This window comes from Urocitellus parryii, chromosome Y (assembly GCF_045843805.1).
Source record: "Urocitellus parryii isolate mUroPar1 chromosome Y, mUroPar1.hap1, whole genome shotgun sequence".
NCBI classification, from domain to species: domain Eukaryota; kingdom Metazoa; phylum Chordata; class Mammalia; order Rodentia; family Sciuridae; genus Urocitellus; species Urocitellus parryii.
This window is the reverse complement of record NC_135548.1, coordinates 3,141,787-3,156,800: the sequence shown is the minus strand read 5'-3', so window position 1 is coordinate 3,156,800 and position 15,014 is coordinate 3,141,787. Positions and strand designations below refer to the sequence as shown.

Sequence of the window (15,014 nt, the reverse complement as noted above, 5' to 3'; positions counted from 1 at the left end):
ATCAGAGGGGAAACAGGGGATCAAAGATGCTAGGTCACCTGCTCATGTCGATGCAACTAAGTAGTGACGGCTTTGCTCCAGAGAAACTGTCTTTGTGACTTTGGATGCTTTGGTGTCACTCCATAGGATGTGCTTTGGTTACTGGAAAGTCAGCAGGTGTGACATGACCAAAGCCATAACAAGCACCTTCATGACTGGACTTGTTCTGTTATGTACCTGCCAAGGCCATGCCCAGGCCTGATTGCTGGTACCAGGAGGAAGAGGAGAGGTCCGTGGTGTAGAGCCCAGCTTGGATCAGTCACTGATCTACAAACATGTGAGCTAAGTCAATACTGTGCACTCTACACTGTTGAGATTTCATAGTTACTTGTTACACACCAGTACTGATGCAAGAGCTAATTGATATAACCTGTGTTTCAGACTTTTTCTGACTACAACTGATTAGCCTTAACCACACAGGCAAGATGCAAGCATACAGTCAATACTAAAGTTTACTCAAATGGCTTAAGAATCTAATACATGGTGAAGATTTAAGAGTATGTTTTTTTCTTTTGATGGTGGGGATTGATCTTGACCTGACTCCCATGTGCTCTACAAATGAGCTACACCCCAATATTCTGATGTTTTTAAAAAATCTGCAACATAGGTAAATCAAAGACATGCTCCATTCACTCAAAGAGACATTATTTATTTAGTTAAAATCAAGCAAGATGATCTGTTGATAGAAAGTGTCAAGCATGAAATCTGCACACATTTGCCACTGTGGACTGCTGGACACAAGCCACAGACAACACCCCTGACCAAAAGAAAGCTTGCTACACAGAGCGTCCCACAGCTGTGCTATGACAGAGGGTGAGGATCAGCCACCACCTACGAATGCCCAGGGCCAATCAATAGCACCAGATTGTTTTTACATGTAAGAACATCACTATATACAAGATATGTACACCGCTCACTGGAATCTTTGGGTCCCTGCTAACCAGACATTTAAGAGGCAAACAGGGTTACAGATGAGAAGGTTGTGATTATGTGTGCTTTACTAAAAGGATACTAGAGCACTATGTATTGCTATGTAGAAGAAAGTCCTAAAAAAAGACACAAAAGGGCAGAGTGCAGACACACACATTTGATTCTTCACATTTTACACACTTATCATTAAAATGATCACAATACTGTACATGAGGGGAAAGGATCACAGGTAAAAAACTTTGTCTAAATTAAAAATACAACATTCTAAAATTACTTGAGGGGGTCTATGGACAGTCAGCTTCGGCTTGACTGCCGTGACTGACATTCACAGCAAGGAGCCACCAGGTGGGAAGGGGCAAGATGCCACAGAACAATGGCAGGGCAGGGACGTTTCAAGTTAGAAGTAGCTGAATTCAACAGGAGCAAACACTTCTGAAGAGGCCTTCAGCCTTTTGGCATGTGTAGGATGCCACAAAGGCAAGGTTTATTGCCTGCATCGAGGAAGCTTGCCAGTTTGGACTCTGCTGTGCAGAATGCTTTATGGCATCAACACAGTGCCTCTGGAGCCCAGCTCAGCAATTCTGGCTCAGGAAGTGTGGATTCAGGTTCTTTCAGACATGCGAGCGTGTGTGTGCACGCATGTATGTGCATGAGCACATATGTGTGGGTGTGTGAATATGTGTTTTGGGAAGGCTATGGTCACTGATAACAGAGGAACTCCCGCACCTGCTAGAAATTTCTTTTAAGGGATTAAGGGGAAATTAAGATTCAAAGGATCCTTTGATAAAATAAATGCTCTAATAATCCCTAAACATCAAGTCATCCGAGGGACTTGCTTACCATTAACCATGCATCTAGTCCAGTGAAGATGTTCTGAGGAAACACACCAGATCTACAATTACTACATAAAATAAGTAAGTAATAACCAAACCACCAGCGATTGAGAATCTTTTCAATGTGCTTATTTGCCATACATATATCCTCTTTGGTGAAGTGTCTGCCCAAGTCTTTTGCCCACTTTTTAAATTGGGCCGTTTCCCTCCCCCCCTACCATTGGGTTTGGGGAGTTCTTTGTACATTCTGGATACAAATCCTGTGTCAGAGACATGGTTTGCAAGTGTTTTCTCCCAGTCTATGACTTGTCAATTGGGAATCGAGGCATGAGTACTGTTTTAATGAGTAAGACTCTCTTTACAACCAAGACATAGGGCACAGAATCTTTAAACACTGTGGCAGAAAAAGATCAAGTGTGGGAATAGACAGTCCACAGAACCTCTGAAAAACCAGAGGAAGAAGTCTTCCAGTACAAGGAATGCAGCCCTCAGGCAACAACAGACTTGGAGGACAAGAGAGAAAACAAGCCAATTATCATTAATGATCATATGCACACAAAGTTAATGTTCTGGGTGGAAAAGTCATTTAAAAATATTCCATAGGTTTTGGGAAACTAACAAGAACATTATTACTGGACATACTTTTAACCACGTAATTTTACTTGGCTGGAAAAGATTATACGGATGTCAGTGAGAACTACAGGTATTTGTTCTGTGTGTGGGTGTGTTTTAAAGCATGCATGCGATTTAAGTGGCAATTTTAATCTTCGAATGAATGCACCCAACATGTAGGTTGTTCATTTCACAGCTGGTTTTTAACTATTAGGAAACCTTTCACCTTTCCCACACATTAATAAATTATCAGCATCATCATCATGAGTTTTGCTGGGTCAGGTAACATCATCAGATGATAGAGACAACAAAGGACCACACTGTTGGATGAGCAAGGACAAAACACAGCAGCCGGTGTCCGGGTGAGTCACAAGAGAAGTGCGCCAGGATCTCCCCTCTCAAGCACCCCCAGGACATGCTTGGTGACTTCCCGGCCCGGAGCTGGTTTGGCATCTGAGGACAGGAGGAACGGCAGGCCCACTGCTGAAAATGACCACATGCATGTACCGCAGGCCCAGCCCTCGTCCTCCATGGGGCCTCGCCAGCCAGCAGAGTCCAGCTTCATGTAGAGTCATGCATGACACAAACTCTGCTCAGCATTCCAAAGCAAAATCATAAAATTAAATAAACATCCTACACAAACACAGACATTATTGCTTTTCTACTAGCCACTGTGCTATATGGAGGAATCTCGTTCCAGGACATAAATACAGGCTGGGGTTTCCACTTGCATCCTTGGGAACGGAGCTTGAAGGATTTGTGTCTGACCTCTGCTGGGGACAGGTCTCTTATTTGCCTCTTTCGGGCTGCAGGCTGTCAAACAGGCACTTTAGCTGCTCTTCCCCGAGGTGTATTTTGTCTTCCAGCTCCCGCTGCTCAATGATGAGGGCCGACTTCATCTTCACAAAGTGCGCGTAGTCTGCCAGGCTGTCCTCGCTGAGGTAGGCGGCCAGGATATCAAACACGATGCGCTCACGGCGGTCCAGGTTCTCTTTGAGTTCCTTGGCATCCTCATGCTGCTGGATGAGGACTCTCTGCTTCTCGAGCAGCGACTGCTGTTGAGGGACAGGGAGAGAAAGAAGTCTGTTGAGCGCAAGGACCAAGGCAGGGGTTCCAGCTAACCCTTTGAAAACCAGGCAGCTTTGGGCGCGCTGGTCCCACAGCTGTCCATCAGATTATCCAATGGCATCCACACAGAAATGTTCGGGAAATGGGCAGCATGAGCCCTGAGGCTGTGGCAGGCTCTTGCCTCAGTCCTCTGGGGAGCGGCATAGGGCTCCTTGTGGGTCTCCTGCCACTGTCTGCCTTGAACAGTCAACAGAAATCATGATGAGCAAAAGGGTAATCAGGTGACCAGAAACTCAGACTTCTGAGATGTTCATAAGGGGCAAACAAGTTGGGGAATCTGTGTCAAAGCCATCTCCTGACAACACTGTGGGCAATTTGGGGAAAGGGAAATGGCCTAAAGAAATTCCAGAGTGGGATTTCTAAACCTTGTGCCAGAGAGAGCCTGTGAGTATACTGCCAGACAAGGACAAACTAAGGAGCAGAGTAGGATAGAAGGGAGGACTAAAAGAGGCCTTGGGATCAGGCCCCTCACTTCCTACAAGGGCCCTCTTTTGGGAATCAGGAGACCCTGTTCCCAATACATGACACTCACAATCACTCTCTCTGCTCACAGAACACAGCTAGCTTCCCTACCCACTCCAAATTAAAGGAAAACTCAGAAAGGATGAGATGAACGTTTTCTCTGTCTTCATATTCAGGCTGGCAGATGCCAACGTTCACTTTCAAGGAGCAAGTTTCTTCCTTTCTTTTCTGGTGCTGGGGATGGACTTTGGGCCAAGCTCATGCAAGCCAAGCACAGGCTGTACCACTGAGTGACACCCCCAGCCAGAGTTCCTGACTTTTACCTAAGCACCAGCATATCTGTTCTGTTGCTTTGCGCTGTTGCAGTGGGTGCTGGACAGCGGCCAAAGGAAAGAACACAAGGACACGGTAGCACTTTGCAAGGTGCCAAACACAAAAAAAGTCAGTGAAGAGGAATTATTACAATAAACAGTGTCCCACACCAGGAACTGCCCTCAGCATGCTACTCCTGAGGAATGCCCAGAGCAACAAGCACTCAGTGTCCTGCCAGCTTCAGTGGAACACCCGACTCCTCGGGTGTGCGGAAGAAGGACACGGTATATTTTCAATGAAAGAGACCAGGTCAGGCCAATTCATTCCAATCCAAAGGTAAACAGATGCTAATTGGTTCAAGGATTGCAGTTCAGGTTGTAAAAAAATCAGCAGGCCTCTTTAGTGCCTGGAAGCTACTGAGATGGATGGGGTGGTGGGCATTTTATTATTCATAAGGGTGATTATTTTAAAGGCCAACTGTGTGCAAACAATGAAATTAGATGCTTTTCTGATATTCATCCTATGAGGTAAAGCCAACAAGGTAGATAGTATTCCCCTTATTATGCATATAATATAATTCAAAGACCCAGTGAGAAATGTCCCCAGAGCAGCACACTTCAGGACTGGGAGAAATGTTAAACAAGCCCTTTACTTCTTTCTAGACTTCTGGACACACTGGTGCTAAATCATAAGCAGCAGCAATCATAAAACACCATCAACAGCTGAGTCAGGAGGAGAAAAATCTCCACCCATGGACATGGGTTCCAAGGAGAGATTATTGTGAGTAATGATCAGAGGGAATAAATAAAAAAGATGTCAAAGAGAGACAATGTTCTTTGGGAGGGCTCCCAGCAGCTCTGCAGCCCAGTGACAATGGCTCAATTCTTTGCACTCCTACCCCAATTCCCTTTATCTAACATTCTCTTTCCCTACATTAAAAGGAAAGAGAGGTGGGTGAGCACTGGACATTTCAATAGCATCTTGCACTGGGAGGTGGACAGGCCACATTTAAACAGAGCTAGGCTTCAAAGAGCTGACTTTCCCAACACCCCAAGGACAGCCTTCCCACAAGACTGCCCTGTTCCCATTTCCCAGCTGGATGTGTCTATAGATACCCGGTCACCAGGAGATGGACTGTCATCCAAATTATTGAGGGCATTTTCCACCCGGGCCAGGCGGCCTGACAGCGAGAGCAGAAGGTTCACCACTTTGTCCAGGTCCCCGACGAACATCCGGAACTTGTCAAATTCATTGGGTTTGCACACATCTTTTGCGATGGCCTCCACCTCGTCACCAAGTGCGTTGTTGGCCTGGATATCCTCCAGCAGGCTCTCCCGGGCTTCCCGGAGCACTTGCAGTTTGCGACTGATGCTGTCGATGAGTTCCTGCTATTGGGGCAAGGGTGGTATGGACACACTCATTAGCACTGCCCCAAGCCAGGCGCCCCTAGTTACTGCGACGGCAGCACATGCCACCTGGGTGGAATTCAGCAGAACTGAGTGAAAATCAATTTTCACATCACCAAACAATGGAGGAATTTTATAAGATTAGAGGAAGGAGGAAGACTCCTGGCTAAATTATTGACATTTGATAAATAAAGTGAATACATAAAATTACACAGATAAATAAATGAAAAGTAAAGCTTATTCTCATTCTGTTAATGTCCTATCGGACAATACTGGAGTTGTCCCAGTTATTCACAGTAGAAGCCATTCCCACCTGTATCTTTGCAAGGATTCACATAGTCCATGGGATACTTCATGCTTTGTCCTTTGGAATTTTCCAAATTAAAGATTTACATACAAATTATTGAGTTTCATGTCTAGTACTAAAACCTAGGATTCAAAGTGCCCTCTACATATAATTAGCAATTAAAAATTAAGACAAAGGGATGTCAGCGACTGTAAAGGAACATAATGACTTTGACTTGAAATGGAAACAAATGACTATTTTTTTATTATGGCAAAATATACTTAAGACTTGCTATTTTTATTCCTGCCCTCTCCCTTTTCTTTTTAGTGCTGGAATATAACCCATGGCTTCACGAGGTGCCCCAGCCCTCATCTTAAGCAGTTTTAAAGTGTACATTAAGGACATTCACACTGCTGTGTAACCGTCACCAGTACCCACCTCCACAGGCCCTCCACCTTCCCCAGTGGAAACTATGTAAGTAGTGAACACTAACTCTAGATCCCAGCTCCCACACCAACATTGAGCATTTTTTTTAAAAGATCACAAAATGTGAAAGGTATGAGCAGGGATTGTATCCTCTAGGTTCAATCTGCCTTCTGTTGCTCAGCATGTCTGGCTCTGCCCCAGATTAAATGGTAAGCTGTTTTACAGCCAGCCAGTCTCATTGCTGATTAATCTGCACAATTCTCCTAAGAAGGACCACATGGAGTTTATAAATTTCTTTGGCTTTTCTAGGTCAGGATGTCAAGACATTTTCTCCTTACAATTAACAACAACCACCCACCCCCGCAAACCAAACAGATATGAGTCTAGGTTCATTTCTCCCTTTTGCTCCCTCACATACTGGGGATTAAACCTGGGGCCTCTTGCATGCTAGACCCTTCTACACCCAACCCTTCTTTCATGTTGTGCTCACGTGTACATAAGCGCACACACACACACACACACACACTCCTGTGTGTCTGTTCACCAGACTGTCTGCAGAGATTGTTTAAACCATATTCATTAAGCCAAGTGAAATATGCCAGACCCCCCAAAATCTGACATGCAGAAATTGGACCAAAATAAGGAAAAAACAAAGTTGTGGGGTGGAGGGCCGTGGTAGTTTCCATGAAAATAGGAGAGAGATCAGAGGATTAGAGAAAGGGGATTGTAGGGTGGGGGAGAGGAGGAATGTGAAGAGGGAAGAAGAGTGGAATGGATCTGAACAAACTTTCCTATGTATATTTACAAATATACCACAGTGAATTTCATCTTCATGTATATCTATGATGCATTAATTAAAAAAATATATATATATGTGTAAGAAAGATCACTAAGAGTAGAGAAAAGGAAATGGGGAGAATGAAGGGGAGGGAAAGGGGAAGTACCAGTGACTGAATTGGAGGAAATTGTATTCCATGCTTGTATCATGACGCCAAGATGAACCCTAACATTATGTATAACTAAAATGAACTAATAAATTATTTAAAATGCACCTTCAAATCCCATAGCTGAGAAAATGCCATATTTTTGATACTGATCATTTGAGAGAAAAGCACAAAACAGAAAGTATAGAGAACTTTCCAGATTCTTACCTGATGCCAGTACTGACTTAAGTAACTAATCTCAGCCAACGGAGATACCTCAGACGGAAGAGGACCCCTAGCCAGTGTTCTATGTTTGTTTTGATGCAGGGGTGTGGCATGCTATGCAGTATTCTACCATTGAGCTACCTACCCCCAGCCCCTCAATAATTATTCAGCGCTATCAACTGAAGAATGAATGTGATGAAGATCTCACACCAGCGCATGAAAACTGTCCTTCAAAACCCACCTCGACTGGACTGCCCTGAAACTGGGCACTCTGAAGAGTCTAAATGCCTTCTTTGATTCTTTGATGTCTTATACAAATTTTTATTTAAAAATATATTCCCTTTGTTAAAGGGCCACTAAAAGGTACAGATACCGGCTTCCAAGGATTCTGAGACAAGACCTGACTCAGGGTGGCACATAAATATACACGGCTGTCAACATCAGGCAGGGTGCTGAGGTTTCACCACTGTGGAGTGTGCTGCCTGACAAGCCTACCCACTTCTTTTCTGTAGCACGTGGCATTCCGGGAGGCCAGGATAAGACTATGTGGTAGCCAGGTACAGGCTGCCTCTACCTCTCCATTGAGATGGGCCAAAGCTTGGGGGTTGGCTCCCAGGACTCCTCTCTTTCTCCAACTGGCTTAGCCCCAGATACCCTCCTTTGGTTTCATTCCATGGACAAAAGCAAGGCCTTTTCTTTCTGGGCTTTGCATTCACTTCCTTGCTTAAAAAGGAAGTTGTAAACCTCAGAGATTCGAAATTTAAACCGCCTCCTGAAGAATGCCCATAAGGTGGGCAGAGTCCACCTAAGCTACCCCAGATGTAGAAACTTACTTAGCCCACCTAGCATGATGCTTCCGTATAGGCCACCAGAATCTCTCATATATTCTATCCCTGCTTAAGAGCTCCCACTCCCGCACACTTTCATATGTTGACAGCATTTGAAGGCCTGGTATGGGAAGGTAATTAGGGTAGGGGTCATGAGAGTGGGACTCCTGTGATGGCATACGTGGCTTTAAAAGAGGAAGGGAGATCTGAGCTAGTGGCCTACACTGTCTTACCATACAATGCTCTCCACCATGTTACAATGCAGCAAGAAGGCCTTTGTCAGGTGCCAGCACCATGTTCTTGAACTTCCAGCCTCCAGAACCTTGAGCTAAAATCTCTATTCTTCATAAATTGTAGTTGGTGACATACTATTATAGCAATGGAAAATGGATGTCTGTCTCTCTCTCTCTCTCTCTCTCTCTCTCTCTCTCTCTCTCACACACACACACACACACACACACACACTTACTCACATATAAAAGGAGGCTGGCAGTGTGGCTTAGTGGTAAAGCACTTGCTTAGCATGTTTGAAGCCCTGGGGTTCTATCCCCAGCACTGCAAACATAGAGGACAATGTGCAATTGGGGTTTTGCTATTTTCCCTTATTAAGCAGCTATAGAGCAGGTAGCCAATCAAATCCTGATGTACACGATGTCACTGGTAGACACACCTCTACTGGTGTAGGCTCTGTGAACAAGCATGACATCATGAATGTGTGAGTGCTGGACACGGGGGGAAAAGAGCGTAGCAGTAGCCTGTCAAATCAAGGGGAAAAAATAGGACCGCAGAATTGCTGACAGCACAGAGAGCTGTGATTTCTATAGCATGTACAATGGCCAAACATATGTGTATTCAACTGAAAATCTAAGTTGGCTTCGACCTCACAGTAACTCACTCAGTCCCAAAGCAGTCATTTCTGGTGAAGAAGGATCCCAACTCAGAGCAGAGGGACAGAGTGGCTCCCAGATGGAGGTGGGTGGCATCCAGGCCTGCACTTACAAAATCCATTACATCCTGTCTAAGACCCTGAACCCAGGGTCTTAGACAGCCTAATATAGGTAGTCCTCTATATTAGGCTAGAGCTAAATTGAAATGGTTCAGACTGTCTGGTTTTACTTGTATGTCTTACAGTTTTTATGGTGATGGGGATTAAACATAGTAACATTCTACCAATGAGCTATGTCCCCAGGCTTTTTTATTTTTTGGAAACAGGGTTTTACTAAATTGCCCAGGTTAGCTGTGAACTTGTGATCCCCTGCCTCAGCCTCCTGAGTAGCTAGGATTACAGCATGCACCCAAGCCTGGCTGATTTTTCTTGTTTTATGAGAAACAACTGAAAAAGTTTTCGGTTCTTTTTAAGAGGAGATTCTGTAATCAGAATAAAGCAATGTTACCCTGAGCCAGAGTAACACCTCTAAAAGCCCCAAGTCCAAAACTCTCACTTTCCATTTCCCTATTTAATTCCTCGAACCAAAAAATTATTGCTTCCTAAAGTGAAAATGGTGCCCTTCATAATATATCTATCATGATTAAAACCAGTCAGTAATTTTTTAAAAATTAATTTTTAGTTGTAGTTGGACACAATACCTTTATTTTACTCATTTATTTTATGTGGTGCTGAGGATCAAACCCAGGGCCTCGCACGTGCTAGGTGAGCACTCTACCACTGAGCTATTTCCCCACCCAGTAATATTTTTTAAATCACTAATGACATAGACTCTGAACATAATTGTTTACAAAGGTCTTGTTTTTTAAAAACAAATCAGTACTTTTTTATACAAATTCCTTCCATTATGCTGGGTCCTCAGCTTGCATTAAAAGTACCCATCCCCCCCACCCCAATACTGGTTACCTCCTTTTCTTACCCCAGTACTGATAATTATAGCAAACTCCAGGCCCTTAAAATAAACACCACATGCTGCCCTCTGAGCCTAGTTTTATTTGACAATGCCATAGTCTCTTTATGCTAAATATAACAGGTAATTACTCTAATGTCACATGTCTGGCTACTGATACATGTGAAGGTTTAAAGCTGACATGATAGCAGTGACATTGATACAACTCTGTCCCTACAGTGACTGTCATGATTGTCCACAAATCGAGTACTATTTGTACCTCATCTCCAAGCTGACCCCTTGTCCACGTAGCTCCAGCCCCTGGCCTCTTCTGCTTCTCCAAAACCTTGTTCCCAGGCTTGCCTGCTGTAGGACCTCTGCACCCACCAAATCCCCTTCTGCCTCTATCAGACATCCCAGAGTTTGCCCCTGATGTCAGTCTGGTTCTCTCATTACAGTAACCCCCTCATTACAACCTCCCCTAGGTCACACTCATTTGTCTCTATGCCTTGACATAGTGTGTCAAGGGTGTACAAACTGTCAGGGAACAGAAAATATTATTTTAGACTTTGCAGGCTATTAGATTACTGTTGTAATCAGTCAATTCTGCCATCCTATGAAAGCCACCATCGACCCTGTGTAAATGAATGGATGTGGCTGTGTGAATAAAACTTTATTTACATAAGCAGGTGGTGGGCCAGGTTTGCTATGCCTGTATCATATGTTTATCTTTGTGGTGGCTGTTCATCTCTCCCATGAGATGAGCAGAAGTATTTTGTCTACTCTGAACTCTCAAGGGCCTGGGTGAATTCTTAGGAGTTGAATACCTGATGGCTTTTGGCTGACAAGGTTCTTTCTGATCCAATGTTTGATTTATTTATGATCAAACATTGAGTTACAGATATTTGAAATTGATATTCAAGGAAGACAGGTGACTCACTGATGGTCAGACAATGAGGTCCCCTGGATTTTAATTGTGGTAGAAAGGAACTATCTATTTAACTTAAAGAGATTGTTATCCACTTGACCTAATTTGACATTGATTCTTATTAGAAAAAGATGGCAGAAAGACCCTTACAGAAAGACTTTTACAAAAAGATGAGAACAAAGAATTCATCATAAAGCGCTTTCTAAAGCTGTCCCACATTTCCTTGTCCTGCATGAAAGCTAAACACAAATGCCCTCAAAATGTGGGGTAGAGTCTCTGCTAGGGTAGAAAAGTGTGGTCCCAGCACCTCCTGCCTGCCTGTTTCCCGCAGCACATTTTGTTTTTTGTGAGACAGAGTTTCTATTGCCCAGGCTGGCCTTGAATTCCTGGGCTCCAGCCATCCTCCTATCTCAGCCTCCAGGGCAAACTGGGCTCCAGATGCCTGCCACCACACCCAGCTTAAAGTATAGTTGTATTTTGGAATTCCTCTTTCCTACCTTCTTCACGGACAGGTCATGGTCCAAGTCACTCCCCGAGTACTCCTCAGGCTCCTGCTGCTCCTGCAGGTCTTTCATCTTGATCAGTAGCTCCGCCTTGGGGGCTGATGTGCTGTAATAGGTGGAATTGGTGGCCAGAGACACGGAGGCAGGCACACTTGGCTCTTCCTTCCTGGGTAAGGAGGTCAGAACTTCAATTAACTGCAACCAGATGTACAGACATGTCCCTGGGTTGTGACAGATAAAAGTCAGCACTAACAGAAAGACATCAGCCAGGGAGATGAGGTAGCCAAAGAGGAGGAAAAAAGGTAGTGATGAGGTTAAAACTAAAACAAAACTCCTCACCAAATAGATACTTAGTCTATGGAACACAGTTGGTTTTTTCTTTCCTTTTTTTTTTTTTGTGTGCGTGTGTGATTTATATATATATATATATATATATATATATATATATATATATATATATATATGAGAGAGAGAGAGAGAGAGAGAGAGAGAGAGAGAGAGAGAAAATACGCATGTATGCGCGTGTACTTAACGCACATGCTTCTTGGTACCAGGAACTAAACCCAGGGTCTTACACATGCTAGCTTTTACTATGGAGCTACACCCTGAGCCCCTAGTAAACTGAAATGCTTAAAAAAAAAAAAAAATCTCTAAGGAATGAAAGAGCTGTTCAATATCCATCCCATCCTCAGCCAAGAAGCAATTGTGATGTGCTTCAGAAAGATAGAAAGTCAGGCAGACAGACAGCATACAGACTAAACAGAAAAAAATAATTGATAGGTCAATAGAAGATAGGAATAAAGGGAGAGAGAGCGAGAGACAGAAGACAAACAGATGGACAGATGGTCTCTCATACTAAGGCAGGGTTTCTCAGCCTCAGCACTAAGGGCATGTGGGTTGACAGCAGCATGCCTGGTCTGTTCTCACTACATGACAGGAGCACTCCCCTCTCCAGCATGATAGCCAAACATGTCTCCAGAGATTGCCAAGTGCCCTCTGGGGCACACAATGGCCTCTACTGAGAATCTGTCTTAGGGGAAAAGAGACCTGTGCTCATTGTCATGTCATGCCAGCCGCAAGCCAAGGAGCTTAGCTGCTGCAGCTTGTATTATCATGCCTATGCCAGGCCCCAAAGTCACCACGCCCAAAACTTCTGCCTTTTCTACTGGGATGCTCTCCAAAGTGCTAAGCAATGGAAACCATTATGAAAATCTGTGCCCCAAAGACTGGAATCACAAGCAGATGTGGCCCTCCTCCCTTTTTAAGCCAAAGAAGCTCTGGGCAGAATCATGCACCCGTTGGAAAGTGACATCCACTCACTTCTCCTCCGTGGTTCTGGGAGAGGGGATCTTGGGGAGCAGCTTCCTCCGCTGCTGTGCTTCCTCTAGGAGATGTTCATCTTTGGGGAATATCCCCTCCATTAGGTCCATGGTGGTTTTGATTTTCACGCTGGGATCCAGGATATCAGCCAGGGATTTATCCTTTCCCACGATCTCCCTGGCCAGCTCCTCCGACTTCAGGTCTTCCATGGTCTTCTCTTTAGTCTTCATGTAGCTGAGCCCAGGAGGGGAGGCACAGACATTCTTTGCAGGTGGTATGGGGGTGCTGGAGGGCTGGGGCTCCAGAGAATGGGCTTTGTGTGGGGCCTCAGTCTCAGCACCATGGCGGGTATACACGCAGAAGCGGGAGTAGCACTGTTCGGATGTGCTCAGGGTCTTGATCTGATCTCTCTCCAGACCACTGGGCAGCACAGGCAGCTCAGCTGGGCGCGCCAGGCTCTGGCGGCTCTCCTTCTCAGGCTGGCTCTCCGAGTGCACGATCTTGATGGGCACCATCTTCACAGTGGTGTTGTTGTCCATCACCCGCTCGATTCTGGAAAGAGAAGAGTTGTCCCCTGAAGTCCTTGCAATAGATGGATTCCAACCCAGGACTCAGACTGGTGGGTCCCTTCCTAACAGGGAACCTGATTAAGATCCCTGACCAACCACCCACCTGTAAGGAGCTGCCAGATCATATGTCCTAGATAAGACAGAGGTGGTTGAGAGGTTTTCCCCATCTGATTCCCCATGGGGTCTCTAGACCCTGAACAGTCTAATTAAAACTGTCAGCCACGCACCTATAGGCATTTGAGGGGATCTTGGGGTTGGTTGAGGAATATGAGGTCTGTTTAATGTTCATTTGTTTTTATTCCAATGATAGTGCAAACTTTAATAAGCCCTGCTTGGTTAAACTTATAGCAAATAGGCATTTTTCACAGAATCATGATGAGTGCTTCAGGTCAGGGTTTCTCAGTGCAGGTTGGCACACACCTGCTTGAGAATGTCCTCAGGGCCCCTTGGAGTCCGCACTGGGCACTTCCGCCCATGGTCCCACTTCAAAGACTCTACAAGTGCATTCCACCCTCCACCGAACACCTCAGGCTACCTTTTGCATAGATTTTCAAATGACTGTGATGATCATCTCAGCAATAAACAGTGAACTTGCTACCCAACAAGGGGCACACGTTTCCTTAAAAAAGGGGGTGGGGAGGTGGGAAGGGCCTGGTAAAAGGAGCCAGGGAGGCTCCAACAGCACCCAAAGAGAGAGAATGGGAAGAAGACTCCTGGCCAACACCACAGGGCCTCACCCAGGACAACAAATGCCTGCTGCTCTCAGAGGTACCGAGCTGGGCCATGTTCATGGAGACTGTGCCCAAAAGGCTATCGGAGCCTAAGTGTTTTGAAAGAACACTCTGGGGAAAGAGAGCCATCTACTGGTGCCAGGAGGAAAAAAACCTAGCCAAACTTCCACAACTCAAGCTGGGATGTGTTTTGTTTAGCTTCTATCTATCTATCTATCTATCTATCTATCTATCTATCTATTATGTGGTGCTGAGGATCGAACCCAGGGTCTCACACCTGTGAGACAAGTGCTCTACCACTGAGCTATAGCCCCAGCCCACGTTGTTTAGCTTTTTACCATTTAAAAAAAAGTGCAGAAAAAAGTGAGTATGTTTATTTGCTTATTTACTCTTTGAGTACAGAAGATGATACATAGGCCCTTGAGACAAGGGCTCTAACCACTGAGCTATATCCCCAGCTAAGTACTATATGTGCAAGAAAAATACATCCCTAGTCTGCAAATACCTGTGGGTGACATAGATATAAATGCATTCTGCTCAGGTGAAGAGAATGGCTCTTCTCATTGGAAAAGAGCAGCCCCCTGAGTTAAAATTCCAAGTAATTTCCCTCCAACAGTTATTTCCCAGGAGCAACTTTAAATCCAGTGTCTTAAGCCACTGCAAGGCACCAGTTGCAAACCACCTGGGAAGGAGTCACTGAAACCAGCACCTATAGGAGA

The 15,014-nt window shown here is 44.8% G+C and overlaps 1 protein-coding gene across 1 annotated transcript in view; it reads right to left on the bottom strand.

Annotated features, from left to right (window-relative positions):
• Window positions 1-1,174: 1,174 nt before the first annotated feature.
• LOC144251039 (protein Shroom2-like) overlaps window positions 1,175-15,014 on the bottom strand; it is a 131,626-nt gene continuing 117,786 nt past the window's right edge. The window contains exons 7-10 of the mRNA XM_077794168.1: window positions 12,996-13,547; window positions 11,670-11,841; window positions 5,432-5,704; window positions 1,175-3,469 (exon numbers count right to left, since the gene is read on the bottom strand). Coding sequence (XP_077650294.1) covers window positions 3,203-3,469; window positions 5,432-5,704; window positions 11,670-11,841; window positions 12,996-13,547 — 1,264 coding nt within the window. The 3' untranslated portion in view covers window positions 1,175-3,202. The remainder of the gene's footprint in view (window positions 3,470-5,431; window positions 5,705-11,669; window positions 11,842-12,995; window positions 13,548-15,014) is intronic.